Source organism: Phacochoerus africanus, chromosome 2 (genome assembly GCF_016906955.1).
Source record: "Phacochoerus africanus isolate WHEZ1 chromosome 2, ROS_Pafr_v1, whole genome shotgun sequence".
Classification (NCBI taxonomy): domain Eukaryota; kingdom Metazoa; phylum Chordata; class Mammalia; order Artiodactyla; family Suidae; genus Phacochoerus; species Phacochoerus africanus.
The window spans coordinates 78,070,458-78,097,253 of NC_062545.1; the positions used below are offsets into that span (position 1 = coordinate 78,070,458).

At 40.5% G+C, this 26,796-nt stretch overlaps 1 protein-coding gene across 3 annotated transcripts in view; it reads right to left on the reverse strand.

Moving 5' to 3' along the window:
• LAMA4 (laminin subunit alpha 4) overlaps positions 1 to 26,796 on the reverse strand; it is a 152,234-nt gene that overhangs the window by 68,197 nt on the left and 57,241 nt on the right. For 2 of the 3 annotated variants that reach the window (XM_047762940.1, XM_047762950.1), the window contains 5 exons: positions 24,558 to 24,638; positions 13,411 to 13,625; positions 11,352 to 11,447; positions 9,055 to 9,206; positions 6,684 to 6,794 (listed from right to left, as the gene is read on the reverse strand). In XM_047762940.1, coding sequence (XP_047618896.1) covers positions 6,684 to 6,794; positions 9,055 to 9,206; positions 11,352 to 11,447; positions 13,411 to 13,625; positions 24,558 to 24,638 — 655 coding nt within the window. The remainder of the gene's footprint in view (positions 1 to 6,683; positions 6,795 to 9,054; positions 9,207 to 11,351; positions 11,448 to 13,410; positions 13,626 to 24,557; positions 24,639 to 26,796) is intronic. The other variant, XM_047762958.1, reaches the window with a different exon arrangement.

The following is a 26,796-nucleotide window of genomic DNA, read 5'->3' on the forward strand; positions in this document are numbered from 1 at the left end:
TTTGACACTCTGCTGATTAAAATGCTTAAAGGTTCAAAGAGAGACTTGTTGAGAAAGCAGGCAGATCTCAAAATGCTCTATGCATCCAATGGCTTTTGGGTGGTCCAGCCACTGCTGCAACTGAATTACCATGGAGATTTAAAGGATTATGCTTAGTGGGCTAAATGCTATTTTCAGTGCTGCCTTCCAGATTCCCATCAACACCGATGGCACTTGTGTACAAATAACAACTCGAGCAGCTTTGGCTCAGAATAAATGGAGTTCTTCTCTGAGAAGCTGATTTCATCCTCTCAATTGTTTCAGAGCGCCTACGTAGGACTTGTCAAAATGAAATCCCAACTCAAACATGGCTTCTGAAGAAAGGATGTGTGGGTGTTTGTGTGTATGTGCTTATTTCCGTGTGTGTCTGTGTAAGGACAGAAGCTGATTTAAGAAATGGCTCAAGGCCAGGACACTGGCCTGTATACATGGCATGGGGACATATACTTCCTTTGACCTCAGAAAGACGGATTAATGGGTTATATTTAAAACAGGGGAGAGTTCTTCAGTCTGGCACTTGGTCAGTGCCCACTGCCTTGCCTGGTGCTTTTTGGCTCAGCTCTGTGACAAAGGGCTGCAGTACCTGACTGGACTGCAGGGTGATGTGCTACACAGATTGCTGGTAGGTAGACACCCAGGACAGGAAAGTGGCTGTTTCGAACTTCTCTCCTTTCATCCAGTCTTCCAGTTAGAGGATTAGGCCATGATTTTTTTTTTCTTTTCTTTATTACTCGAATTTATCACATCTATAGTTGTATAATGATCATAACAATCCAGTTTCACAGGATTTCCATCCCATAACCCAAGCATATCCTCCCACCCCCCAAACAGTCTCCTCTGGAGACCATAAGTTTTTCAATGTCTGTGAGTCAGCATCTGTTCTGCAAAGTTCAGTCTGTCCGTTCAGATTCCACACGTCAGTGAAAGCATTTGATGTTGGTGTCTCATTGTATGGCTGACTTCACTTAGCATGATAATTTCTAGGTCCATCCACGTTGTTAAAAATGCCGGTATTTCGTTCCTTTGAATGGCTGAGTAATATTCCATTGTGAATGTCGACCACATCTTCTGGATCCACTCCTCTGTTGATGGACATTTAGGTTGTTTCCACGTCTTGGCTATTGTAAATAGTGCTGCAATGAACACTGGAGTACATGTATCTTTTTGAGTCATGGTTTTCTCTGGATAGATGCCCAAGAGTGGGATTGCTGGATCAAATCGTAGTTCTATGTTTAGTTTTCTGAGGAATCTCCATACTGTTTTCCACAGTGGTTGCACCAATTTACAATCCCACCCACAGTGTAATAGGGTTCCTCTTTCCCCACACCCTCTCCAGCACTTACTGTTCGTAGACTTTTTGATGATGGCCATTCTGGCTGGTGTAAGGTGGTACCTCATTGTGGTTTTGATTTGCATTTCTCTAATAATGAGTGATGTTGAACATCTTTTCATGTGTTTTTTGGCCATCTGTATGTCTTCTTTGGAGAACTGTCTGTTTAGATCTTCTGCCCATTTTTTGATGAGGTTTTTTTTTTTTTTTTTTTTTTTGGTATGGAGCTGCAGAAGTTGATTATAAATTTTGGAGATGAATCCCTTGTCAGTTGATTCACTTGCAAAGATTTTCTCCCATTCTGCAGATTGTCTTTTCATTTTGTTTAGGGTTTCCTTTACTGTGCAGAAAATTTTAAGTTTGATTAGGTCCCATTTGTTTATTTTTGTTTTTATTGTCAATACTCGAAGAGGTGGATCTGAGAAGATGTTGCTGTCGTTTATGTCAGAGAATGTTTGGCCTATGTTTTCCTCTAAGAGTTTGATAGTGTCTGGTCTTATATCTAGGTCTTTCATCCATTTGGAGTTTATTTTTGTGTATGGTGTTAGGGAGGCCATGATTTTACCTGGAATGTTTTTACATCTCCCAAGCACAACCCAAGCAAGCAGCCCTTGGTCAAGGAAGAGAATGCAAAAATGGTGTCATAGCAAACACAAGCTCCAGAGGATTCATCCGAAATCCCCTCCATACAAGCTCCCTGGGTAGCAGTGCTGCAGCCATCAGCCCCTTCCCTGAAGAGGGGGCTCTCTGAACAGACTCTACCATCTGTGTCACGTGTTCTTTCCCCCAATTCTATTCTCCCTCTTGCCCTGTTCTAATGCTTTCCAGAGACCAAAATTTGTCACCATTTTAAAGTTAGATGATGCAGAAAATAAAATGAATCTTACTCTTGATGTGACTCCTTCCAGCTTAAAAAAAAATAAAGACACAAACATATAAAACACTGAAAAAATTTAACAAGTTGATTTCTGGTCCAGTTTAAATTGAGTTATATTTACGAAACACAACATGAATATTTTTTACTTTGGCTTCATCCTTCCAGGGACAAGGCTTATTGTTATTACCACATTCATTTAATTTATTTCTTGATATGGAAACTTTGAATTCATTGAAGTAATGAAAGACAGCTGGAGGATGTCAGAGCTCTAATACAATCTCTTCTGACAAACACCAGAGGGCGCTTAGCTGTATGTACGAAAGACACAGCAGCAAAGAGGAACACGTCACTTTAAGCTGCAAAATTCCTTCACATAATATATAGTGATACCTTATTTGAATTACTTTTTTCTTTAAATTTTCTTATGGGAGGAAAATAATGATATGGGCACATGGTAAAATGGGTGTACCTTGCTTTAAGAGCAACTAAAATTTAAAAAATAGTGCACTGTGTAAATCAACTATATTTTAATAAAAAAATTCTCTCACAACTATAAGCCATTTGATGGTTAACATTACAAATGGATTAATCCTTTACTCACCTCAACAGTAAATTCTCCTTATATATATTTGATATAAAAAGTGACAGGAACTTTATTTATTATACAGTGCATAACATGTAGTGTATCTAGAATACTATTAAATTAAGTGAGGATGATAATATCTAGGAATGGTCATATACTTTATTTAGTTTAAACTGGGACACTTTTGAGAGTGAAGGGGGAACTTTTAATAGTCACTCTGGGAGACAAGCATACATAGGGACAGTGCTGGGCAAAATGATCATAGGAATACTGGTGTGCCATGTCAGAATCTGTATAGGGATAAAGACTTCATGGGTTTAGTTATCTTCTAAACATTGACTTCCAAATACCTTTTAGCCTCGATCTCCTCTCTTGAGCTACAGACTCAATCTCTAACTGCCCTCTGGAATCCACAGAAGTCTCACCCTTACAAGATCCAGAGTAATCCATTATCAATTTTCAGTCTTGGTCACCTATTCATTTTCATTCCAGTTGCCATTCTGGCCTCTTCTCCTGTTCCCCACCACCCACCACAGTCTAAGTTCATCCCTGTTCATTGCAAATTCTTTTGAAACGAAGACAAGGTGGCAATCGACCACTCTTGTTTTGACTACTGCGGCAATCTCCTAAGTGGTGTCCCTGTGTTCAGTCTTAAACTCACCAATCTGTCATCCCTACTGCAGAGGAATATTTCTGAAATTTGAAATCTCATCAGCTCACTGTTCTAGGTAAATGCCTCAGTGTTTTCCAAAGTCCACAAGATGAGCATGGTGGGTAAGGTTCTTCATGATTTGGCTTCTGAGAACATCTTTAGCATTGTCTTCTGCTTCTTGCTTTACAGTTAATCTTCCACAAGGCCAAGCTCAAGGTTATTCATGCTTCTGGTCCATTGGAATTGAAACATTTTGATTTTTTGTCCTTTTTGTTAGGGTCAGAGATGAAGCTCAGATGTTTTTAAGGCATGGAAGTGACCCATTTTCCTTTCAACCCTAAAGATCCATACATGTTGATATGCAGGGAGCTTCTGCTGTGGCTGCAGGAGTAGGGAAGAGTTGGAGGAGATGGAGAAGTAGAGGGAACGATGTTGCACCTTCCTGAGCCAGTCCTGAGAGGCCAGGCTCTGCAGTGCACCTTCTCGATCCAGATGGCAAAGGGCAGCACTGAGGTCGGGAGAGGGCCACTGTCTTCACCTCTGCTTGTAGCCTAGTCTCATTCTTACTTTGAGCATGTGGCTTTGGGAACATGGGAGAGTGGAATCGTGACACAGGCCTTGGTACCTTCATTAAGACATGATCAGCAGTGGCAAAAGTGAGACCTTTTTTGAGGAGTGGCTATTTGGGGACACAAATGCATAGGCATACTTTAGGGGTATCCCAGAAGTAGTGAGTGGGAAAGGGCTGTAGGATTTCCCAAAAGGGAGCTAGAGGACTTGGATTTGGAGGTTGGGGAAAAAAACTTTAGATTAATGAACATTGCGAGATTTGGGTTATATGAGATTCATGTGACGGATACTTTGCATAGAGAGGTACAGTTGACCCTTGAACACAAGGGTTCAGGGGCACCGATACAGTTGAATATCCATGTTTAACTTTACAGTCAGCCTTTTGTGTCTGAAGTTCTATATCCGCGGATTCTACCAACTGTGGTTCATGTAGTACTGTAGTATGCACTTACTGAAAAAAATCTGTGTATAAGTTGACCTGCACAGTTCAAATCTGTGTTGTTCAAGGATCAACTGTATTTTCAAGTTCATGAGGTAAAGTTACTCTGCGATTTTTATCACAATGTAGGAATCTACAGTGAAATCCTACACTCTAACTAAAGTTAAATATTAGTTACTTTCTTGATAGAAGGCTTTCTAAGACAAAGCTTTTCTTAAATCCTTCTAAGAATCTTTTTTAGACTAAGGGCTTGAAGGATGCTTGATAAGTCATTAAGACCAGCTCTGGGCATTTGTTTTGAACCCCATTTTTAAGCAGGTTCCTGCACCATCAGTACTATTGGTACTGTAGTCAGAAGGATGCTGTTTTAAATAAGAATCAATGGAAACAGCTGGGTGGATGTTCCAGTAGTTTACAATCAGCAACTTCTCGCTTTGGTGGTATGTACTTTTTTGGGAGCCTTTTCTACTGTGATATCCCTTGCAAGCTTGCATTACTTTCTCCCCATGAAAGCCTGCATCTAACTTATATTGGAAGTGGGAAAACCATACAACAAAAGGATCAGTAACTCTGTGTCTGAGCTATAGGAGGAACTAATCTTGGTGAAAACATTTCCTCAAGATTTTGAGACACTTCTTTCTAGCCAAGACACTGCAATGAAATTACGATAAGTTTTCACAAAGCTTTCTTTCTGGGTATTTCCTTTGAAACTTAAGAGGTCTCACAGCTCTTCAAACACTCATGGTTGGATTACCATGCTCCACTGCATGGGAAAAAGGGACACAATTTTCATATGCATTTAAAAGTAGCTGAATCTTCCAAGGACTCAATTAGAATAATTCACATTTTTAGAAGCATGATCTCTTAAATTTTAAGAGGCCCGAGGTCAAAAGAGATGATCAGTTATTCTTACCTTTATTTTTATAAAAAATGAAAATTGTTTTTGAAAAGAATTTCAACAATTTATAATGTCAAACATCAGTATCTGAAAGCAGAAATTCTAGAATACTCTGGGCAGAACTGGTGGAACATAATTAGAAAAGAATGTGTTAAACATTTTAATACATTAAACATAGCACCTTGTGGCTTAGTTTTATTTTTTTAATTAGTACAGAGGATGGATATTTTTCCATTAGGCTATTGGGGAAGGTATTTAATAGTCTCTCGCACTGACTCTGCTCATATTTTATTAATGTTTTTCTTGTTAATTGGTGAGAGCTTTAACAAGTCATATTTTCCTCAACATTTTTCTTAATCTCAACTTTTTTCACAAAAAAGTTGTTTTACTGAGTATTTGAAATTTATCTTGTCAAATCTATTCTCTCTTTAACAGTAAATATAAATTCACTGTTACTTCCTTTAAAGGTTTAATAATTATCCAGTTCTGTTTTCTTGTGGATTTATGATTTATGATTATTATCATTATTATTTGCTTTTTAGGGCTGCACCTGAGGCAATTGGAAGTTTCTAGGCTAGGGGTCGAATTGGAGCTGCAGCTGCCAGCCTACGCCACAGCCGCAGCAATACCAGATCTGAGCTGCCTCTGAGACCTACACCATAGCTCACAGCAACGCTGGATCCTTAACCAACTGATTGAGGCCAGGGATCAAAACCACATCCTCATGGATACTAATCGGATTAGTTTCCACTGTACCACAACGGGAATGCCAGATTTGAGATTTAAATTCACCTTTAATCTGTCTGGGATCTATTTTAGTATATAGTATAAAATGAAAGCCCAAAGTGCTTTTTTTTTTCTGCCAAACTACAAAATTGCTTTCTCAACCAATCTGTCTTCTTTCCTTTTATTATTTAATGCATCCTTTAGCAAAAATTTATATTTTATATAATAAAGTTTATTTATGGATGCTCTATAGCTCTTAGCCATAAAATGTTAAGGCAAACTGTTGAATGATTATCCTAATTGAATCATATATCAACCATATTTACTAAGAGCAAATACAATGAAAGCTCCCATAAACATGGTTTTTCAAGAATACCAGTCAAAACAGGAAGACACAGTAGAGACCAAGTATAATAACTTTCTCCTCTGGTCTTGCCTTGATTTATTTTAAGGCATCTGGGTCACTGCATTTTTTCTGGGTTGTGTTAAGCCTCAGTCATTTGTGACTAGCCAGTCTCACACCAGTTAAATCCTTTCTCTGAAGTTAGTTCCAAAAACTGAACACATACCCTTTCAGCCAATTCTTCCACGTCAGACAGAAGGCTCTTCATTGTGTTTTCAGCACTGTTGATTTGTATCTTTCTTAGGACATACTGATTTTCTCTTTCTGACAATTTTGTCTATGGGAAAAAAACAACAACATATTTTTCCAGTCAGTAGGTGTGCACATCAGGCTTGTAAAAATATACATAAAATTCTTTCAGTGTAAGAAGATTCAGTGTGACCCTTTGCTGTCAAAATAATGCAGTCCAAATGCTGCTATAGGCTGGTATAAAGTTTGAGATCTGCAGGAGGGGGCCTGAGGGCTCTGGGGCTGAAATACTGTAAGCCCCACTTACTAGGCTGGAGACTCTGGCTTGGGATGTGCTGGTTCTGGGGAAAGAGTACCTTTTCAAACTTGCACAAAGGCACAATACAGACTGGCAGTGGTCTTGGGTGTCTGAATTTTAAAACTTCAATTTTGACAGGTCTTGGAGATGATAGCCCCCCTGGATCAAATCAAGTGGAGTTTAAAAATTCACTTTACTCTTTTTGGTATAAGGAAAAACTAACTCTATTTCAGATCATTTGCCCCCTTTTCTTCCATTTTTTTGAGGAGTTTGGTCCAAATGTAGCTTTCCTCTGATTACTTTGGAGTAAGCCCTTCAATCTCAGCACTGACTTCTCATCAGCTATAGTATCACCATTTAAAACATAATAATTACTCATAACTTGAAGTTTTGCTATGGGGAAAGAGGATTTGAGTGGTATCAAGAGGACTGAGACTAAGTGACTCCTCTGATAATTAGTGCCTTCATATGTCCAAACAGATGAGTTTAGATAAGAACAATTCTTAAACTGGGAACACAGGACTCACAAATTCCATCCAGCTCTAGTATTTTGTGATTTTGTTTGTTTGTTTGTTTGTTTTTTAGGGCTGCACCTGTGGCATATGGAGGTTCCCAGGCTAGGGGTCAAATTGGAGCTACAGCTGCTGGCCCATGCCACAGCCATAGCAACACAGGATCCAAGCTGCTTTCTGTGACCTACACCACAGTTCATGGCAATGCTGGATCCTTAACCCACTGAGCGATGCCAGGGATCGAACCTCTGTCCTCACGGATGTTAGTTAGATTCGTTAATTGCTGAGCCATGACGGGAACTCCTATTTTGTGATTTTTGTTTAGTTTTACACTTTGCATATTTGGGCAATTGCTGTGGGTATTATTTATATTCAAAAAGCAGAGTAATGTGTATTTTCTATGTCAGGTACTGTTCTAATTGCTTACATGTCACAAATCACTGAATTTTTTCAACAACCCATGAGACAGGTATAATAATTACCCTCATTCCAGATGAGGAAACTGAAGAATAAAGAGATTAAATAACTTACACAAGTTCACATAGCTAGTAAGCACCAAAGCTGATATTTGAATCCAAGCATTCTAGTGTCAAGGTTTATGCTCTTAACCATTATGCTAAATTGACTAACAATGTAAAAAAGTGTGTCGGTATTAATTCTATTATCCTTTTAGCTAATTATTATTGTTTTTTTTAAAAAATCTGTAGGTTGTGATAGAAACCCATAATTTAGAGGGAGAAAAATACCTCTTAAAACTTAGATACATAAGTGCTCTTACATATTTTTATCTTTAAAAATAAAAATTTTTTATAGTTGATTTACATTGGTCTGTCAATTTCTGCTGTACAGCAAAGTGGGCCAGTCATACATCTATACACACGCTCTTTCTCATATTATCTTTCATCATGTTCCATCGCATGTGATTGGACATAGTTCCCTGTGCTGTAGAGCAGGACCTCAATATTTATCCATTCTATATGTAGCAGTTTGCATCTATTAATCCTGAACTCTTAGAGTTTTTAACTGCTGACTATAACTTGCTTGTTAGATGTTAACAGAGCATGGTGAGTATGCTTGTGTGTTTGAATGTGCGTGTGAGTGTCGAAAAAATCAGAAAGAATGTGTGTCAGCGAGAAGGAAAGGTAAGGGCAGGAGAGAGAGGGAGGGAAGGAAGGAGAAAGAGAGAGAGGGAGGGAGTTTTGAGAGAAACCCCTGGAAACATGGCAAACTGAAGCTAAGGTAATGTACGTCTGTGGTGTTGACTTGAAGAACCAATGTACAGCTCCACCAGGGAAATGTGTTTCTCCTCCATCAATAGCTTTGCACACACATACTAGTTTGTAGTACTTTCATTTGCCATGTTAACCTTTTTTTATAGATGATAGCTCCTGGACTACCATCCACTTTTCAGAGTTTCCTAGGTCTCACAATCTATAACATAGCCACTGGAATCAGATACTAAAAGAGATGAGAGTTATTAGGAATGACCCCGTGAAGTCAGAATGAAAACAAGCAGAAGATACACCATTCCTGCATACTTTGAGGAGGTAGATGGTGGAGTTGATTTCGTTCACATGCCTATGAGCAGCAGCACCAGATGACACACTCAACAGACCGGATTTGCTTTCTTCGATGGAGAGTGCAGCTAACCGAAGGTCATCAGTCAGATCCCAGATGCACTTATCACAGCCTGCAGGTAAAATGGACATGTCGTTTCTTCAATATCAAGGGTCAGCTGGAAAGGATACCGCTTTAAATCGATCACTGTGTGCACTTCCTTGGTTAATACTATTTGTGTTTTTGTTTTCTGAGGAGCTGTTTCTGGGCCATGACACTAGCCCTCATACTCACAGGAGAGTAGAGCCTAACATGAACCAAAGTGTACACCAGGCACTATCCCTGCTTAAAACGTAACAAAAACCAAACACAGGCCACAGAAAAGTAGGTTAACATGAACACTAAAGGTTGAAGAGAGAGGGAAGGAAGCACAGAGGGAAGCATCTGAGAGATGGGTGGGCGGGGAGCACCGGCTCCGACTTTGCTTGGTGGTGGGAGAAAGATGTCTGGCGTGACTCTCCACCTCTGGCTGTGGGCTTCTGCTTGGTGCTGGCTGGTGATGAGGCATGGACAGGTACTCTTCCTCTCCTCACAGCTTTTCTTACTGGCTATTTGGGTTCTAAGACCTTTGCCTCACCCCAGGGATGGCTTGGCACCTCCCTATGGCCTGACCTTGTGGCTGGATGAACGCTTCAGCAAGCAGCAGGCCTGTAGGACGTCACTGTTTGTGACTATTACTCCCTGACAGCTGCCAAACCTGCACACGTGGTGAGGCAGGGAGCAGTTTCTTGCTGCTTCCTGCATTGCATGTTTGAGTTCCTCTGACCACTGTCATCCCCTCCAGGGACCCAGTGCCCTCCTGTGACATGCTCATAAGGACATCTTTTGAAAGCTTCCTGTTCCCAGTCTCTTTCCCCTAGATTGCTCTTCTCTAGAGAACTGATAAATGGAGACCAAAGTGTTAATGGTTGTTAATATGTTAATGTGTTATTTGAAGTTTTAACGTACTCTTAACTCGTATGCTCTTTCAAAGGAATGACTCCTCAGCCAGTGTATCAGGCTGGTGGAGCTGTGTAGGGCCAGGCAGTCATCTTGATGTCTTTAAAGTGACTTTGCTTAGTGGACCACCTGTGCTGTAAGTGTGTAAACTTTGCCCTGCTTGTGCTTCATATCCTATGTCACCTTCTGAGATCAGTAATATGATGTGCTGTGCTCAGAGGGACTGAGAGTTTGAGGTACTTTTGTTTGTGGGAGGAGATATCTAATGTTAAAGTAGTCTTTAAACCACTCTACTTAAAGCCAAATATAGATATACACACATAGATATCTGTATATATGTATCTATTTATGTGTATATATGTATGTTTTTTTTTCTTTTTTGGCTGACCCACAGCACATGGAGTTCCAAGACCAGGGATCAGAACATACACTGCTACGACGGCAATGGCGGATCCTTAACCTACTGTACCAGGCTGGTGATAGAACCTGGATCCCAGCACTCCAGAGATGCCTCCAACCTTGCTGCACTACAGTGGGAACTCCTAAAGCCAAATATTAGTTACTTTCTTGGTAGAAGGTTTTCTAAGGCAAAGCTTTCCTTAAATTCTTCTAAGATTCAATCATGGACTTTTCTAGGCTAAGGACTCGAAGGATATTTGAGAGGTCATTAAGATGCTCTGGGCATTTGTTTTGAAATATTTCAGCAGGTTCTTGCACCATTAGGATTACTCATGATTTGAACCACAGGAGAGACAGAGAAACCTAGGAAAGAAAGAGGGCAGCTCCATCTCACAGGGCCTGAATATTTTATTTCGGGTACCACTTCAGAATGTGGAGTGATTTGGGAAAAGCCACTTAAACCTTAAATATCTTGTATCTCAGTTTCCCCAGCATTTTAAAGCATTGTCTGTGGATCACATTATCTGAGGACCTGAAGAGATAATATAGAAAAAGGAGCTAAAATGAACTTAGTCATTGGGAACTGTATTTACAACTTTGCCTTTACCTGCCAAGTAAGATGCTGAACTTACTTTAAACTTGATAAAATAAGTTTTCTAAAATAGAGATGTTGAAATATAAATCACCTATCTGCCAATTGGAATCAGTGGACTGAATGTCTTCTGTTTAGAGCCCATTTGCTTGAGGCACAGACAGGGTTAAAGCCAAGGGTGGGACTCTGGCAATTTCTAGAGAGAGGGTATTACACAGCTTATCTTAATCCTACACCTGCAGCACATTAGAGAAAGTGGGTTAGTCAATCATGTACTGTTATTTTTACTTATGGTTGGGCAGTCCATGCCTGTAGGGAGTTCAAAACCTTCTTCCAAGCATTCTCCAGTTACGCTGTCACATGGACCACCCCCACAATTGCACACTGTGGGAAACAAAAACAAGAGATTAAGGATTCATTTCTTAATGCCTAAAATTTGGCAATGTTTTTGTGGTTTGCAGAAATACTGGCTATCAGTATATAATCGTCAATGGAGATTAATTCTAGTCTTTCTTAAGATCATGTGGAGTCTATGCTATAGTGATTATTTCCCTCATCCAAAAGCCCCGGCTCAGTGAGATTTTCAAAGGTGACCCTGGAGCAAAAGTAAGTCTAATTGTCTTAGGATTCCTTTCCCAACTATCTGAGATTCTGATATGGTTCTACATCTGCGTTAGTCCAAAGAGATCCTGGCCAGTTTCACAAGGTACAAAATGATCACAGAGTCCATCATTCAGCTGGAATCTGAACGCCATCCTTTCACTGCAAACGGATTCTCCAATTTAATCCAACGTCAGGTTTGATTACTGCCAGGTGTGAGGAAGGAACAGCCCAGCAAGAAATGAATGAGGAGACCCAAGAGCCATTCTTGGCTCCTACAGTGCTTGACCCTTGGCAAGACTGACTCCAAACGTCCAAATGATAGCCATTAGTGGGACGGCTAAGAACAATATTGTGGAAAGAAGTGGGAACATATTTACATGAATTTAGAAGACTTGAGAACTCATTATTAATCTACTGATGATTTTCAAGAATGCTTTTTGGAAAAAAACAAAACCAAAACCTCAGTCTCACCAAACTGTTCATTTTCCACTGAGTTTTGGAATGGAAATTAATTTTTAATATTTAAAAATGATTTATTAAAATATCTAGGCTAGAAATAAGCTGGAATAGAATTGTGAATTTCCCTCCACCTCTTAATTGTCTTTATAGAATAATAAAAAAAATTAGCTTTAAAGGGAACGTACACTTATTACATTTTGGCTGTTTAATATTCCACAAAATGCAGATTTATTAAACAATTCAGCAAGATCATGCTTTATTGCTTCTAACATTAGCTCCTTCTTTAAGAGTGATCTGCACCTATGTAATTTAACTGTGAATTTAGCATGTCAATGTTTAAGTCTCTGATTTTGCCAATACTCTTTCCGACGTCTCCTGTCTTTTTAGTCTGAAGGCACAGAGCAACTCTCTTCCCTGCGTTTTTGGGGTTATGTGTCTGTGCACATAACTTTCTTGGAGAATGTTTATTCTACTGTAACTTCTGTAGATTGAATCCATTTCCTTTTTAATTTCAAGCTCTTCACTTCTAAAAGTTTCAAGTGAGATTGACCTGTTTCACTGAAAGAATCTCCAACAGAAGCATGCCACAAGAGCACAATACCTCTTCCTCACTCTTCTTCCCCTCAAAGTCTGATAAAAGAAGGAATATTCAGGCTTAGCCTTCCTCTAGTCCTAAAGGAAGGCAAATTTATTTCTAAAGATCTCCACTGGCAAGTGGATTGGAGAAATCCTGAATAAAATTTGTACCTTTCAGTCTAACTGAAGTCTAACCGGGAATATTTCTTATACTATCTTTGAAATATTTATTCTGATAATTTGAGGAAGTTAGGAGATGGTTAAACTATCCCTGACTTGCTAATCTATTTCATTGAAATATCAATTTTACCAAACATACTGAAAAAAGGGACACAGTTTGCAGAATAAGAAAACTGATGTGAACCTGCAAACTTTCATTCAGTCCTCAGTCAATGATAGGTAATCTAGAGAAGTCTGATTTCCTCCTCTGATCAAAACTGGAAGGACATAAAGAATATAAGACAACAGTTCACTAGTGTTAGTGTCTCATGGTTCATTCTACTCACGAGCTAAGTTACATTAGTCTTGATAAAAATACCTATCCCTGCAAGTATGGGATGCACACACCTGAGACTGTGCTGGAAAAGTGTCAAGGGGGTACTTGCAATATTTCCCCAAGATAAATTCATCTAAATTCAGCCTTAACAGAGAAGCTGCTCCTACCATACATTCGCTGATTAGGCAGCTGCTGCACTACCACACACTGTACCTGCACAGTTCTTGGCTCTCCTGGCATCCCCATAGTAGCCAGGCGCGCAGCGCTCACACTTGAATCCAGTGGTGTTGCGTAAGCAATTCCTACACTGGCCAGTGACCTCATCACAATCTTCAAAGATCAGGTTAGGATCTGAATTTCCACTGCAGTCACATTTCTTACAGGTGCTTCCAATCAGCAAGGGGTTTCCATAGTAACCGGGAGCACATCTGAAGGGGAATCACATGTTAAACATTTAGCATCCATGGTTTTCTTTATCTTCTTTCCTATCTAGAAGACAGTGTGATGAACATTTGTGGATTGCTCTTCCAGAATTAATTCTCACTCTCCCATCTTCCTAATAGAACCAGACTTTGTTTTTAAGCAACTACCCCTCACCACCGTGTTGTAGCCTACTGAGTTCGGCTAGACCTTTGGGTGAAGGAGTATCTGGATATAACCAGTGTGTGGGAATTTTTGGTTACCCCAGTGACTGGGTTGCAGAGCTGGCACATGATGGTTGGTACCAGATATGCTAAATGTGGCCATGAGACATGCCACTAGAGCACAGCTAAGAATTGTCTGGGGCAAATGTTAGTCATACCTTTATTGAGAAACACTCCACTTTGCCTTAGTGAATTGTCCTGATACCCTAAATCCGAGCCAATTGATGCCGGGCATTGTCCTGGCCAAAATGGTTTGGCTTAGGAGTGATTCAATGGAGCAGAGCTCAGGGCTCTTGTTAGGGTTGTGGGAAGGCAATTCTCTCCATCTGCAGGTGAACGAAGGGGCAGGCAGCACTCTCAGCTCTGGCAGCCATCCTGTGACTGGGAAAGCAAGCTTGGAGACAAAGTAGAGGGCAGAGCTGGGAGAACCACAGATAAATGGCATTGGAGCCAGATGCCATGATTCTGTACAGTTTATACATGAGCCTGCAGAGGCTAGGCACATAAATGCCTTTGCTGTGGGGGCAGTGCTGATGCCTATGGTCATGCCAGCTGGCCCTTAGTGAGAGCGCGTACTGAAATCCATCCAGCCTTTGCTGGCCTTGCCAAGATGTGCACTCTGGGTGGGGCTGCCTCTGCACTGAGGAAAAAATTCCTTTCCCTACTTTGTCTAGAAGGTGCCCTAGAGCCAGCAGAGGTCCTGCTGTGAGTGATGGGACCATAGGCTCCATCTAAGAGGGACAGCTGATTTTTAGCTTTTGTCAACAGTTTTCTTATTGTAGCCTTGAGGGAATGAAGGATCTGTGTTGCTATGTCTTCCTATTAAAAAAGGAAAAAGTTGAAATTTGGGTTTTTAATGTGAAAGCTCAGCTTTTAAAGGTTGGCTCAGTCTTTCTAAGAATACCGTATAAGCCAAAGTACATGTTTTCTGGTTGGTTGTGGCCTCCTCTCTGCTGTGGATCCTAAATTAGTGCTGAAGACTGGCTAAGATGGGCTCAAGATGCTTTGGTACTGGCTGAGAAGAATATGCAGTTACACCATCTTGGGGTTGAAGGTGAGGCACAGGAATTAGTTCTGAGGAGATAGCAAAAGAGAGATCTGGTGAAGAATTCTGAGTGTGATGAAGGTGATCGTGAAGGAAGCCAGTGGACCATGGTGGATCATGGCTGGAGTGGCAGAGAGGGGTGGGGTGGGGAGGGTTTGGGGTAGGTCCTTGGCCTTGAGACTGAACAGGAAGGGAGGACTTGCCAAGGAAGCCAATAAGACCCAGCCAGTATTAAGACGACACCACAATTTTTTCAAGGCTCCCATTTAAAGCAAGAGAATCATGATTCAGAACATCTGAAAAATGGAGAAATGAAAAAAAAATCATACCTATAATCCCAAGACCCTAACAAAATCACTGTTCAACATTTTTGCATTCTAAGGCTGAGAGGCTACTTGGATTTTTCAGGTTCACATAACTAGGAAGTTATGCTGTAAATTCCAGACCTTCTGACCCTGATATTCTTTTTTTCACTCTACCCTGGACCACAGTGTCACTACTATAAATGAATGAGTGAATTCATCCAACAGAAGGACAATTCATGTCTATTTTGCATAAGGAAGAGGAAAAACACAGAGTCCATGCACTGAAAAAAAAAAAACAGGAAAAAAGTTAAGCATAATTATACATAACACCATGAAATCTAGAAACTGAGGTCTATGAAAAAGACAAGAATGAATGTAAGCGCCACACAACCCACAAAGAGACACCTCCTAGAGGAAATGTTCAATGAATTTCGTCATCCATACTCATGTCTTTGCACCTCTGATTTATAGGCTCTCATGTCCCCAAGCCAGCATAAATCATTCCTCTATGGAATTCATGGCTGGACTTTTTATCCTGTGCTGTGGTTCAACAAACAGAATATTAGACTCTTAGGCTCACTGAAATGGAGCTCAGATCTGCCACCTCAGTGTGCAGCTAAGCCTGAGGTCTGGGAGTGAATGGACTTGTCCAAGCTCACAGAAGCCAGATGACAGTTACTTCCTTTTCTCTGTTTCATGCTACTGTTTGATCACCATAGGTTGTCCCCTGGTCTTCAATAAGATGAAAACCGAAGTCTCTCTTTTGTAAGTCAGAAATTCAATCACAGTGGAAATATACTTTGAGTTTCAAGAACATCTTTTGGTGGTAGGTTCAGAAGAAATTCCGAAGTCATAGTACCAACTTCGACCCTAATGATTTTACAGAATAAGTATGTGAAGGTTTTGTATTCATAGCACCCTCTAAACCTGACTTTATACAGAGGAGGAAACAAACATGGAGAAGATGGACAACTGGTTTAGTGCTTCAGGGCTCAAGTACCATATGCGACTCCAAGTTGAGGGTCTTTCCACTCCACAAGTATCGGCTAAATGAAGTAACTAATTAACCCGTTAATGATTATAACAGTTGAGAATCAAATACTATCTGTCAATGCACCAAATTCCTGCCCTCAAAGAGCAAATAATAAAGGATACAAAAGGGCCAGAAGTTGAAGACCTAAATAGACAATTCTCCAAAGAAGACATACAGATGGCCAAAATCACTGAAAATGCTCAACATCACTGTTTATTAGAGAAATGCAAATCAAAACAATGAGGTACCACTTCACACCAGTCAGAATGGCCATGATTAACAAGTCAACAAGTAAAAAATACTGGACAGGGTGTGGAGAAAAGGGACTCCTCCCTCACTGTTGGTGGGAATTTAAATTGGTACAACCACTATGGAAAACAGCATGGAGGTACCTCAGAAAACTAAATATAGCACTACCATATGACCCAGAAATCCCACTTCTGGGCATATATCCAGACAAAACTTTCCTTGAAAAAGTCATGCACACCCCTATGTTCACTGCAGCACTATTCACAATAGCCAAGACATGGACACAACACAAATGTCCACTGACAGATGAATGGATTAAGAAGATGTGGTACATATATACAAATGGAATACTACTCAGCCATAAGAAAATAAACTAGTGCCATTGCAGCAACATGGATGGCACTAGAGATTCTCATACTAAGTGAAATAAGCCAGAAAGAAAGACAAATACCATACAGTAGAACTTATTTGTGGAATCTAAACTATGGCAGAGATGATCGTATCTACAAAACAGAAATAGATCATGGCCAAGGAGAGCAGACGTGTGAATCCCAAGAGGGAGGGAGGAGGGAGTGGAATGGATGGGAAGTTTGGGCTTTCTGTTACATTTGGAATGGGCAATGGGGCCCTACTGTACAGCACAGGGAGCTGTGTGTGACTGGGTCACTTTGCTGTATAATCGAAATTGAAGAAACATTGTAAATCAACTATAATAAAAAATAAACCAACAAACAAAGGATTAGGAGTTGGATTTGGAGTCAGCATTGGGGCCCAGGTGCCCAGTACTGATCCACTTTTTTTTCTTTCTTCCATAATCTCATTTCTAGCTTTATTAATGATTTGATTCATTCAAAGAGCTGGTAAGTTTACAGTGTAAATGAAAGAACTGTGACATATGAACTGTCATCTCAATGACCATATCATTTAGGCAAAAGGGAAACAAAAAGGTACGTTTTTGGGAAAAAATGCTTCTGACCAAAACCATTCTTTTGGGAATTTTTTTTTCTGTTTTGGCTGCCCCATGGCATACAGAGTTCCCAGGCCAGGGATCAGATTAGAGCCGCAGTTGCGACCTATGCTGCAGCTGCAGCAACACTGGATACTTAACCCATTGTGCCAGGGCTGGAGATTGAAACCATGTCTGGTTCAGTGCTCCCAAGACACTGTTAATCTCATTGTGTCATAGCAGGAACTCCTATTTGGGGAATTTTTGTAGTGTTTTTCCTCTCCTCTGCTCTTTCTCCTTTGCTTCTCTTCCCAGGGCCATACAGCTGTCACTGAAGGCTTTTTACAAAGGTGACAAAATTCCTAGTCCATTTGGCACAGAAGCTTTGCTAGGAGGGATGGTACTCTATAGCTTTCGCTGGGATTAAATTAAGGGAAAATAAGTACTAAAAATTTATATAGTAGGTGCCATATAAATGCTCTCTACTTCTCTATGAAATACTGGGAGCTAAGGCTTGGAAAATGTAAGTAACCAATTCCAGGTCACAGGGCAAGAAAACAAAAGTGGGGCAACGCTGAGAGTAGAGAGTAATAAGAACTCTAGGGTGGGGGAGGGATGGAGTGGGAGTTCGGGGTTAGCAGATACAAACTTTTATATACAGAATGGGTAAAAAAAACAAGGTCCTACTTTATAACACAAGGAACTATATTCAATATCCTGTGATAAACCATAATGGAAAAGAATACAAAAATGAATGCATATATATGTAACAACTAAATCACTTTATCGTGCAGCAGAAATTGGCACATGATAAATAATTCAATTAAAAAAAGAATTCTGGGAGTTCCTGTTGTGGCTCAGTGGTTAACGAATCTGACTAGGAACCATGAGGTTGCGGGTTCAATTCCTGACCTTGCTCAGTGGGTTGAGGACCCAGTGTTGCCGTGAGCTGTGGTGTAGGTCACAGATATGGCTTGGATCCTGAGTTGCTGTACTGTGGTGTAAGCTGGCAGCTACAGCTCTGATTAGACCCCTAGCCTGGGAACCTCCATATGTTGTGGGTGCGGCCCTAGAAAAGGCAAAAAGACAAAAAACAAAACAAAGCAAAACAAAACAAAAAAGAATTCTGTACAGATGACAGGGCCGATAGCTTAAGTTTAAAAATTTTGGTACCTGCAGAAAGAATTAGACTAAATTCCTGAATCATAATGCAAGCCTTAATAAATGTTAGCTTCCTCTTCGTTATTCTTTTCTAACATCAAAGTCATCATCAAAATCATTGTCACTGTCATCATCATCTCTGATGATACTGCATTTGGCCTTTCCTGTTAGGATTTTCAAGTTTCCCTGAATTTGCTTTAATTTGCCCCATTCTTCTTTCCTGATCCTTAAGCAATAAGACCCACATGATAAATCCTCACATGGTCTTAGCATGTCTCTCAATCCTCCACAGAACTGGATGGCTAAAGGTACATTGTTAAAGTGGCCACAAGAGGCAACATGGAATACTGAGGCATTGATATCATATACGTTCATTAACTGTAAACTTTGCATTGAACTTTGAAGGTCAATCGTATGACCTTAGATAAAGTCTCCTCATGGCTCTGAGTTTCAGGCCCCTCAGCGTTAAAATGTACTACTTAGGAACAGAGGGAAAGGCACAATGGGATAAGGACGGGAATTCAAAACTTGTGTCCATACGGTTGTGCATTTTATGATTATTTGCATCAGAAGATAACTTCCAATTCAGCCAGAAGTCAGTGACTTGACTCACTCAATTCTCCAGGCATGGGGTGGGAGGTGGGGGGGGGATGTCAAATGGGGCAAGAAGTGACTGACTCGCCACTACATGGTGCATTTTTAGATGAATATTAAAAGTTCTGGGTTTTTTAAACAGTTTTATTTTTGGTTAAAAAAAGTTTGAAATAGCATTATTGAAACAGATATAACTCAGTGCCTACTACATTCCAGATACTGTGATGGAGGAAGAGTAGACAGAGAAATAAATAAGACGCTACTTCTGTTGAGAAGCTCATAGTTTAATGAGATTAAGAAACTGTTCGATTTTGAACAAGTGGTTAAACCTGTGTCTCACTTTCTTTCTCTGTAAATAAGGATGAAAATGGTATCTTTATAGGATTTTTTTTTTTGGAGGTTTAACTGTATTACTGCATGTAAAGTGCTTACAATAGTGCCTGGCATACAGTAAGCACACAGAAATGTTATTATTTTTATCATCTAAATGCAATACAATGTGCCAAGCTTTACAGCTGAACTGGTGGATTTTAAGTGCAGCAGGTCCAGCATGGGAAGTTTGAATTGAGGTAAGAAAGGACTTTGGCTAAGAACCTTATGGGGAAAACAAATGTGTTTTGAGCTCTTCTGTTCCTCACAGTACAGAAGAGGCTCATGTTTTATGTTTAGACCAATGTTGTCCAACTTATATGTAGTATGGATCCCTGTGAAATGAAAAACATTTATATAGACTACCTTTTCCAGTGTTCACTTAAATTATCTTTAAATATTTCAAATACAAAAGTAAGTAATAATTTCTATATTTATGGCTTTTTTTTTTTTTTTTGGCTGCCCTGCGGCATGCAGAGTTCCTGGACCAGGGGTCAAATCTGAGCCAGGGATATAACCACACTACAGCTATGGCAACACCAGATCCTTAACCCACTGTGCCAGGGGATTGAACCCGCATCCCTGCTGCTGCAGAGACATCACTGATTCTGTTGTGCCACAAGGGGAACTCCTACCTATGGCTTTTACATATTTTGGAAACCCAGGATAAAATTTCCAAATAAAACACAATAAAACTGGAGTTCCCATTGTGGCTCAGTAGTAACAAACCTGATAATTATCCATGAGGACTCAGGTTCAATCCCTGGCCTCACTCAATGGGTTAAGCTTCCAGTGCTGCTGTGAGCTGTGGTGTAGGCTAGCAATTACAGCTCCAATTCGACCCCTAGCCCGGGTACTTCCATATGCCTCGAGTGCGGTCCTAAAAAGACCAAAAAAAAAAAAACAAACCCTAAACCCAAACCAAAAACACACACAATAAAACTATAAAACGAATCAAATTCAAATTAAGAGCAGTTAATTCAAGGCAATAGATGTTTTGTTGCATCTGAATGGCCACTTGCAACATGATGTGGCAGAAGACTGAGTTCAGAATGCATGACCTGCTGAATGCTGTGTGGTGACTCAGCTTGCCTCAATGTCATGCCATTAGGCCCCCAGTTGTCTACAATGTCTCAATGACACACCATCAACCATTTTCTCCTCAGCTCCTAGGAAGATGTCCTTTTTTATAAAATGGTACTATAGAAAGTCCAGAACATGTTTCAATGAACTTTTCTCAAGATTATCATCAAAATGAAACACAAAATTAAGAAAATACTGAGAACCCATGAACTTCCATGAATGTTTTCGAGGAGCTAGCTGTTCTAGAGCCTCAAGCCCCAATTTGAGAAACACTGTTTTATATTTCACAGGTGTGCTGCTGAAGGTTGAAACAGAGCAGGAGTTCACAGGGCAGTGAGAAGACTGGTGTCAGAACCCAACAGGGGGTCAAAATGTGGGTCCCCAGGCCTCACCACAGATGGGCTTAGGGGAGGGTTCAGGAACCCAGAGGTCTCCAGGGGATATGTGCACAGACTTGAAAGCCACCCCTTAATTAAACAATCTCCAAGCACAGAAACACCCAGAGTGTTTTTTATTTGGACTAATGAGATAGATATCCACACAAATCAGCCATATATTTTGAAAAGATCTTGTGGAGAGATGTGAGTCCACAAATTCACTGAAAACATATTAGATGAAGTTTATGTGGGACAACTTTAAAAACTTGTTAATTACACTCAAAACAGAAATCCCCCTCAGTCCGGAGTCAAACAAAACAAAAGCAGCTAAGGTTACCTCCTGTGGAATGATCTAGCCCCTCCATGGGAAGGAAACACTCCTTTCACTATGCTCTTGAAGGGCCTTTGCTTGCCTTCTCTTGAGCTATTCCTTTTGCTGCCTTGCAATGAAAGGTTTTCAGGTTTGTCTCCTCTCTAGCCTTGACTTCACTGGGGACCAGAGACCATGTCTTAGATGTATGGCATCACTACTTCCTTTGACAAGCTGTTGGTGTGGTCATTTCTATTTTGAGGAAGAGCCCCCTGGATTCTTAGGTCAATTTTTGACATAATAGACCTCAGTACACTCTCTTTAAAGAGCAGGTTGTGAGGAAGGGCGGACAGGAAAGAGGAGCAGAAGTCGCTTACACTGATCCTTCTTCAACGCAGACGAAAGGCCTTAGAAGGGATGCTTACTCCCAGAACTCATGCAGATGCAGTCTCCTGTCAAAGGGAATCTAGCCACAGAGTACCCATTCTTCTTTTTCATATGAGAGGTTCCTTGAATTCATTAATTGTCAGTGTTTAAAATGGAAGACCCTTAGGAATACATTTAGGAAGAGCAGAATGGGAGAAGAATCCAGATTTTTAAGCCAGACTTTACAAATCCTGGTTCCCCTAACTTAGACAAGTCACAGTTTCTTCACCTGCAATACGATAAAATAAAACTTCCTTGCAGGGTAATTATGAGGCTGAGAGATAAGAAATATAAAGCAACGAGGACAAAGGAGACAATAAATAAAGAGCACTATTCAGTTCAAAGCCATAATTTCTAGCTAAGGAAATTGAGATTCAGGGAAATGAGCCAATTGGTCCCAAACATACGTAGCACCAATGGCAGAAACTGCACAACAGACACAATGACTTGTATTGTCACCAGTTAATTTTTATTATGCATTTTTTTAGGGCCACACCCATGGCATATGGAAGTTCCCAGGCTAGAGGTCTAATCGGAGCTACAGCTGCTGGCCTACGCCACAGCAACGCGATTCGAGCCATGTCTGTGACCTACACCACAACTCACGGCAATGGTGGATCCTTAACCCACTGAGCAAAGCCAGGGATCGAACCCACAACCTCAGGGTCACTGGTATGACTTGTTTCCGCTGCGCCACAATGGGAACTCCCATTTATTGAGCATTTATCAAGTGCCAGGTGCCATACTAAAAACTATATAGGATTACCTCACAGCAGTCCTATAAGGTGGGTATTTTTTTTTTTTCCTCTCTAGAAATTGCCACTTAGAGGTCAAATAACTTGCCCAGGAGGATTAAAAGGGCTAGGGCTGAGAGATGAATTCAGCCAGGCTGATGCTACATATCTTCAACACTATCTCCACTTCCCAAATGAGGGCTCTCTTCTTCATCCTATCAATCCAGGTTCAGGCTAAGCATCAGGTCTGCCTGAGATTTGCTGATTAATAGCAGGTCCCAGGAGCCTCTGATGTGGGCCAGGGGATTTTCATCTATAATCCCATGTCTGAGGTGGACATAGTATCCTGGACCAGGCCCCTACTGACGCTGACAGAGCCCTTATCCATATCCTTGTGTGCTTTTGCAGGACTCAGCTCTTGGGGCTGCGATTACTTCATTTCTTAGGGAATTTGCATTTGGTCAGCAGGACTCTATTTAAAGCCATTAATTCTCCTCTCAGAAGCCATCAAACACCCATTAGCTGGTAATGCTACTCTATCCTTATCAGACTAAATTGAGCTTAACCTCAGACAGTGAGGAAGAAAAGCTCTATCCCTGGCTGATGAACACTCTTCTCACACCCCCACTGAGCTAGAGAATGAATAATTCAGTTGGCTCATGTTCCTGGTCCCTACACAAGGAAATATAGAATAAGTGTGTCACCATCATTAATCAACTGAAGGTCATCTGATCACCTCCTAAAGGTTCCTCAGCTTTCACTTTCCTCTACCCTTATAGTGAAAATGGACAGAATTCCACAACTCTTCAGAGAAAGAACTGTCTATGTTTTGCACATTTAATAATCATAATAGCAATACTCTCAAAATTCATGGCTTTTCTATGCCACTATAGACACTGTGGCTTTTTAAAAAGAGTCCAGAGCTACTCTTTGAGAGATGGAGGGTTGTTTTTTCTTTGGAAGTAAGATGGTATTTAAGGCTTGTCTTTTGAGCCCTAGGCTGAATCTGTGAGCCCCATCCAGGGCAGCAGGCAGCGTGCTATGATGAGGTGAGCATCCTTTGGATGTGGGGATGTGGGACTAGATGTCTGGCTAGTCCCTCCTGGCCCTTCTCCCCTGTCTTTAGGTACCGCGTATCATTTTTCTGCTTAAACACAATGCAAAAGCCAGTGTTAATGGCATATCTGTTAAAAATAAGAAGACCTCTCTGTGAGACTCGTTCAGTGAAAGCCATTTTATCTTAGAAACCTGTGAGCAGCTGATGGGGGGGAGGGTGGGAAATGTCTTGCCAGCAATCATTCAGGAGGAAGCCTTACACCCTTGCTTGCCAAGCCTTTGCTTTGTTTGACCGAAGCCCAGAGAAACTTAAAAAGAGGGATAGGTGTAAATACTCAAGAGGGATTCAGAAAATTCAAACTCACAGAATTAGTTTACTTTTCAGGAGAGGAGATGTTGTAAAGAACAGGTTAAATATTTTTTTTTCTTTTTTTTTTTAGGGCTACACCTGTGGCATATGGAAGTTCCCAGGCTAGGGGTCAAATCGGAGCTGTAGCCGCCGGCCTACACCTCAGCTCATGACAACACCAAATCCCCAACCCGCTGAGAAGGCCAGGGATTGAACTGGATCCTCATGGATACTGGCCAGGCTCATTACCACTGAGCCACAGCAGGAACTCCCAGTTTGCATGTTTTTTTCAAATGTATCATTCTATGAACTGACCTATTTGTTAATTTTTTAAAAAAAGGAATCACTGAAGAAGCCTCTCTCTCTCTCTCTGTCTCTCTCCCTCCCTCCCTCACTCTGGAACCTTGAAACCATCTTGAAAACCTCTTCAAAAAGTGCACACTCGTTTTCCTCTTTCCTTGCTTATACACCCCAAGACATAGCCCTGGATGCCCGGGGAGCATTGTTAGAGCTGTATCTGAGGCAGAGATTTGGGAAAGCTCCCCCAAGGGGTTCTGGAATGTGATCCCCACTCCCTCTTTTAAGACCTACTGATTGGAAACATGGCGGAGCTGATGAGTGCAAGAAACAGAAAGTCTCCTTTGACCCTCACAGAACACAGTCACTTTTTACAGCCTACCTTTCGCAATTAGGTCCAGCATAGTTTTCTTTACACATACACCGAACAGCTCCATTTTTCCTATAGCAGGATTCTGCAAAACTAGAATTGAAAGAGAATATAAGTCATTTCCATACGTCGCTGAAGAGATTGTCTTAACTTTTGATTATATTATCTCTAGTTGAAATGGGTGTGATCATTTGCTTCATTTCAATTAAATCCTCTTCCTTTAAGAAAATTTACAATATCAGGCTCAGACAAAAAAAAAAAATGACATATCGTGACACCATTTCCCATCCCCACTTTATTTTTCTACAGAAGAATATCTTTTTTGTTTGTTTTTTGTTTTGTCTGTTTGTTTGTTTGGTTGGTTTTTTTATGGCTGCACCCATGGCATATGGAAGTTCCCAGGCTAGAGGTCAAATCAGAGCTATAGCTGCTGGCCTATGCCACAGCCACAGCAATGCCAGATCCAAGCCTAGCCTGCAACCTACACTGCAACGCATGGCAATGCCAGATTCTTAACCCACTGAGTGAGGCCAGGGACTGAACCCACATCCTCATGGACACTATGTTGAGTTCTTAAACCCACTGAGCATTAATGGGAACTTTACATCATTATTTTTACTTGAAGCAGTGGGAATTTTCAGAACATCAGGCATTGCATGTGTGTATAAAACATATATGTATATTTTTAAGTGCAAGTCTAAAAAACGTACTCCAAAGCCAGAGATAAAATAAGTATATTTTACCTGTGAGTTTACATTTATACGAAAATTTCCTCTTATTCCCACCACTTTCAGTGTATGCATTTGAAAGTTCCCGTCTTTTTTTCTTCACTAGCTCTCTTTCACTCTTCAAGGTCATGAACCAATTCTAAACTATGCTATATAATCTCCACAGAACCTTAATTTCTTTCATGTGTACCTTAAAGATTGAGATTAAAAGGTTCAGGAACTGGCTCAGCTGATCAAACTCACAAAGCAAGTACTCAAGCAAGAAATGGAAACTAGAGTAAAAGGATTCAAGTCCATGAAACCCCCTCTCTTGATTCTTCTTTTTTCGATAATGAGAATTAAGACACAGGACAGAAAAGAAACACATTGTTTCAGCAGAAAAAACAGCTATCTTAATTATTAACGCAGGGGAAAGAGGATATTACTCTCCACACGTTTTGAAAATTCTACACTGACACATGAATCCATCCCTATGAGGGGGTCGTATAAAATTTTAAAGACTTTTAAATTAGTTCTGGCTTAGGTACTCTACAATTCATGGAGTGTGACCTGCTAGTCTCACATTCCTGCATGTATCAGCAAAGACCTAATGGTCTTTGGAAGAAAGCAAATGGATGTGTTTGCTTTGTGTGAAGACATTTATAAAATCAATTAGAAAGCTGTGTGTGCTTCTCAGTGAAAAGCAGCACACACAATTTATTTCCTCTAACAGTTTGGTTAAAAACATTCCAATGAATTACATTTCTTTGGCATTTACTCTTTATTTTGCTTGCTCTTATATTCCTCAGGCTGCTTAAAGAAACACTATCAGCTAAGTGTCCAGAACATGAACAAATCTTCATGCATGTTCCTTTGAAGATGTTCCACCCAGCAGCCCGCCCATGGCTTGAAGGAATGAAATATCTGCCTTGAGTTGTCTGCTTTGAGCTAATGTCCCACTGTTTCAAACAGATGACATTTTATTTGGTGCAATTATTAGGAGACATGAAGGATGTCTGACTAACCCCAAAATAAATAAATGAGCTCTGTGCAAATGGTCCCTGGGAATAGCTGCGTGACTGTTGGTCTTGGTGGAGGGAGCCTTATGGGCAGTAGAGGCGTTGAGAGTTCCTTCTTTTTTCTTCATCAGCATTAATTGTTTATATTTTTCTTAGGCTAAAGTTGGGCTTTGGCTAAGGAAATGAAAACACTGCACTGTTTTCAGCCCAAACTAACAACCATGGTGTCCTCTCCAAGTGGAAGTCTTTTGCTCTTGGAAAACCCTTAGGGAACTTAAAGGAAAATAGACTCAGCACTGTTTGCAAAATTCCCTCAAGCATCACTTTCTTGCTTTCTGATGTGGTTACTCTAACTGGAAATCCAAATCTTGGGTCTATAGGCTCAACTAACATATCTTTCGAAATGTAATTCAAATTCCTAGAGTATTCGTTTTTACAGAAAGTAGCAATATGAATTTTAAGAAAAGCTGAAAGGGGCAATGAGGAGTTTGGTTTTTGATAAGATATTTGATTAGTGTCTGATAT